The 4,605-nt window shown below is 60.8% G+C and overlaps 1 protein-coding gene across 1 annotated transcript; it reads right to left on the minus strand.

The window, feature by feature from the left end:
* Positions 1-714: 714 nt before the first annotated feature.
* On the minus strand, positions 715-4,328 carry RNF187 (ring finger protein 187). Its single transcript, XM_060295536.1, has 5 exons — positions 4,285-4,328; positions 3,497-4,190; positions 2,045-2,137; positions 1,637-1,858; positions 715-1,046 (listed from the first exon to the last, which is right to left on the minus strand). The coding sequence occupies exons 1-5, from the start codon at positions 4,326-4,328 to the stop codon at positions 1,044-1,046; spliced, it is 1,056 nt and encodes a 351-aa protein (XP_060151519.1). The 3' UTR covers positions 715-1,043.
* Between the last annotated feature and the right edge of the window lie 277 nt (positions 4,329-4,605).

Below are 4,605 nucleotides of genomic sequence, written 5' to 3' on the forward strand. Positions count from 1 at the left end.
AGGAATCTACACAATGACACTACTAAGAGGTTTTGCTAAATTCGTCCAGCAGAGGAAATATGAAGAGAAGCCAGAGGTACGGGGAAATGAAACACCAAGGCGAGGCCTGGGGATGGCCTGAGCCTGGGACTGCTCCTCCTGCCCCAGGAAAAGTCCTGGGTCAGTGGAGGGACAGGCAGGTGGACAGGGCAGATAGAGGGTGATGCTAAGGCAGGCTCCGGGGAAAACCACTGGCATCCAAGGGATGGAAGATGGAGAAGAGAAATGAGAGCCGGCTGAGTAGACACCCTCGGAGGCAGAGCAGGGACAGAGCCTGGAGGATATGGCCAGCAAGGGTCTGCACTGCCCCTGACACACAGACTCCATGAGGACCTCAAGGTTCTCATGTTTCTGTGGATAGACCTCAAGCTGTAGGTGTAGGTTTGTGCAACATATGCTGTTGGAGGACCGCAAGCAGAGGTGACAGGTCTGATCTGCCCGCCCTCCCCACCCAGGCACCCTGAACACTCCTTTCCCTTGACACTCACCCCAAATTTAATCTTAACTGCTATGCCCAATGCATGGGTGGGGGTCTGTGGGCCTGGGTGTGCATGTCTGGTGGAGCAGCCCCGTTACAGGCTGCATTTAAATGGGGCAGGTGTCAGGTCTGGACAGCCCAGGCCTCCTGGAGATGACGACCACAGCTCATGGAGACCCCGGCAAATCTGACAAGACTTGGGGCAGCGAAAAGAGCTTTATGGAGTTGGGATACACTTAGGTTAACTTACCCCCAATACAGATCTCTACAGTGAAATGTTTATAGCCTAGAAACATGAACACCTAGAGGAAAAGGGAACACAAACACTCTTCTGAGGAGCACTGTCTTCAGCAACTCAAGGTGGGCACTTAGAGTTCGCAGCCCACATCTACACCTAGGAGAAGACACTCAGGGTTGGGGTGTCTTGAAGGATGACAGGGGGGTCCAGAAGGAGGCGGATGGAGGAGCTGCTTCAGGCCAGGGATGGAACGAGCTTCCTCTGCCCGGTGCCTGGGCAAGCAGCACATCACTGCATGGGAAGAGAGAGAAGGAGTGAGGGAGCTTCTATCCTGGAAGCCAGGTGACTGGAGAACCCAGCCCCACCAGACCCACACGTCTCCTCACCCACAGTCACCACCCACTTGGAGCTGATTAACCAGTATTGCCAGAAGTGAAATGACACCTCTCAGCTCAGAGGAGGTAAGACAGAGGCTGCTGGCTCCCGGCTCAGACTCAGGGTTGCAAAGAGCCCAGAATCTCCAGATTTAGGCAAAGCCTCAGGGCACAGTGTAAAGGACATTCAGGATGAGGGCATGGCAACCACCATCCTCGCCAGGATCCCTGCCTCTCCTGACCTCAGAGCCATCTCCTACGTGTAGAGCCCCAGGACAGGGCAGGGGCCCAGTGCTTCAATATTGGGATGCAAGTCCCCCCTCTCTGCAAATGTTTCTTCCCACATGGAAGCTGGAGAGTCTCCTGGATTACTCATTCCTGAAATTCAGCCCCAAATGGAAGCCAGGCAGCGGTCTAAAGGCTTCTCTCTTGGTAAGCTACCACCTTGCTAATTCTTGCATCTGTGCCCGCTCTGCACTCCCCTGGCCACCAGGACAGGGTGCCCACCTGGAGCAGCATACTGAGGCCCAGGTTGCGGTGCCTCCTCTCCAGCTCCGACACAGCTTGCAGCAGGGACCTGAACCTCTCCGCTGGGTCCTCATCCTCGTCGTCCAGGGACCCTTCCTCTTTCTCTGCTTCCTGCAGGAAGCGCCCCTCCTCCTCAGCAAAGAAGGCCCGAAGCTTCTTGTAGTCAGTCAGGGCCTTCTTCCTCCGGTCCATCACATGTCCCTACAGGATGGGTGGGTGGCAGGGAGGGATACCCGTGTCCTCGGGCTACCCCAAGACACCGCCCCCCACCGCCCCACCACCGACCACCTCAAGGGAGGAGAGTCCCCTGACCGCCCTGCCAAATAGGGTCAGGGGTACACAGCCACGTTTCCTTGTTCACATGGACTCCAACCCCACCCCACTTGCCTTCCACACAGCAGCGGCGGACTCAGCCTGGCCATGCAGGTCCCGAGCATCGTTCAGATCTTTCCTCATGATCTCCACAGATCCCTTGTTCTCCTGGAAAGAGATGCTGGTTATGGGGTGTGTGGCCACTTCTGAAGGTCTGGGGCCCACCTAAGCCCAGTCCAGAGGGACACTGCACCACCAGAATCCCCTGACGGTCCAGAGGCCTCAGTTCATGGTCTTGGCCCACCAGACACCTCAAAACCCTGCAGGCACCAGAGAGGGTGGTCTTAGTGACCCACTATGCTCTCTCCAGTCTGAGAGAAATATTTGTGCTAAGAATCCAACAGGGTAACTGTACACAAGACCATCCATTGGGGTCCCTAGTGTTACTGTCCCCAGCGTAGGGATGGAGGGTGGTCTCTTTGGGGTGAGGATGGCCACACCCAGGGCCTGCCCAGCTCCATGCACTGACTGGATAGGTGGGGTCCTTCACCAGGAGGAAAGAACAACACCAATCCCCTGGCCACATGCTCTAGCCCCAAGCAAGCCCCTGGATGCTACACTCCACTGTTTACCCAGGAGACCCCAGGACCCAACCCCTGACACATGTACCCTCAAACGTGCTACTCTCTCCCCTCTGGTGGGCAGGGACCACACTGTTTCCACTCCAGGGGCCTGGCTGTCTTTATTCTCTAAGAAATAAAGTTGAGCCCACCACACACACAGCGGGTCCCTGGGATCCCCAGACCCCAGCTGTGACCAGACTCTCCGATGGCAGGTTCCGACCCAGAATCAAGTGCCACATGTAACGGATGAAAGCACAGTGGAAAAGGTTCCAGAACAAAGTAGGTTAAGGGACTCGAGAGAAGACGGAATGGGAGGGGGGCGCACAGGACTCCAGAGGGGCCGATAGCCTCAGGCCCCGTCCCCTAAGAGGGGACTTTGCTCGTGGGGGCAGGGCTACCATAGCGTGACGTCACGCCAGGGGCAGGGCAGTAACACAAAAGGGGCAAGGCATGGGGGCGGGGCCCACAGCAGGACTGTCTGCCCCTGCGGGGTGGGGCAGGCCAGTACAACACTGAGAAGGCGGCAGGGGCATCCTGGGGGGAAGCGGGGGACGATGGGGAGAAAGGGCACTGTCCAGGGATGGGGAAAGGGGGACTGGATACCTTCCTAAGGTAGGGTAGTGGAGAGGAAGCAACTTCTGGGGGTAGGGAATGGGGGAACAAGGCACCGTCCAGGGATGGGAGAAAGGGTTCTGCGCACCGTACAGAGGAAGGAAGCAAAAGGGACAGGGCAACAACTGGGGTATTGGGGGGGGGTGTCAGAGCACCGTCCAAAAGGTGGAGATTGGGGACCAGGGCGCCATCCGGATAATACGGAGGGGGAACAGGGCGCAGTCTGGGGATGGGAAGGGGGACAGGGCACCCTCCGGGGAAGGGCAGCGCATGGGACGCCGCCCGCGCGCACCTTGCCGCGCAGCGCCTTCCTCCAGCGGGGCTCCCACTCGGGCGGCTCGGGCCCCGCGGCCATGCGGCAAGCGGCGCACAGCGGGCCCCCGTCGGCTCGGCACAGCAGCTGCAGCGCCGCCTCAGAGGCCGGGCCGTCGCGCGCGGGCGCCGCGGCAGCCTCCTCGAGCGCGAGCAGGCGGCGGCTGAGCGGCGGGCGGCCGGGCTCCACAGCGCGCTGCCAGCAGTCGTCGGCGCACTCGGGACAAGGGAAGGGCCCGTCCTCCTCCGCCCAGAATCGCACCACGCACGCCCGGCAGAAGCGATGGCCGCAGTCGGCGCGCACCGGCTCGCGAGGCGCGCGCTGGCACAGGGCGCAGGCGGCCTCGGCTGGGCCCGCGGGAAGCGCCAGGGCAGCGGCGGCGGGGCCCTCGAGGAGGGCGCAGACAGGGACGCGGACCGGGGAGCACAGGTGGCTGGGCTGGCGAGGCCGGAGACACGGGGGAAAGCCGGGGACCGGGACGCAGGAAAAGCGCGGCCGGAGAGCCGGGGACGGGGATGTGCGGACGGGGATGGAGAGCAGGGACGAAGGACAAGAATGGCGACTGGGATAGCTGGGCGCCCGGCGCAGGGTCCTGGCAGGCGTGTGCTCCACGCAGGGTCCTGGCAGTGGTGTACTCCAGTCTCCCGGGTCCTGACAGGCCGCTACACTCCGCCTGGGTCCTGGCAGCGATGTACAGTCTCTCCGCCCCCCCGCCCCGCCCAGCTAACAGTGACGCGCTTCAGTCTCCCGCCCGCGGGCCGACCCACGTCCTTGCACGCTGAAATCTTACAGGGATTGTCACTTCTCCCATAAGTGACTCGTGTGCGAAAGGGAAACAGTTTTATTTGAAAAGTCCATTTTAAACGTCTTTTTTGTAAGCTGCTAGGACCTGAGCTGCAAGCACCTCCTCCGGGCGCAACGCCCACGCGGGGTGGGGACTGGGCTGGAATACGGCCTGCGTGGGACGCTTCCTGGGCACCCTCCCACGTGAAATCGTTCTGTATGCACCGAACCGCGTGTGCCTTCCCCGCGTGCGTAGGTCCGGCGTGGACTCTCAGAGGAACACGTCTTGTGAGGGCCACCCCACG

Source organism: Globicephala melas, chromosome 3, assembly GCF_963455315.2.
Source record: "Globicephala melas chromosome 3, mGloMel1.2, whole genome shotgun sequence".
NCBI lineage: Eukaryota > Metazoa > Chordata > Mammalia > Artiodactyla > Delphinidae > Globicephala > Globicephala melas.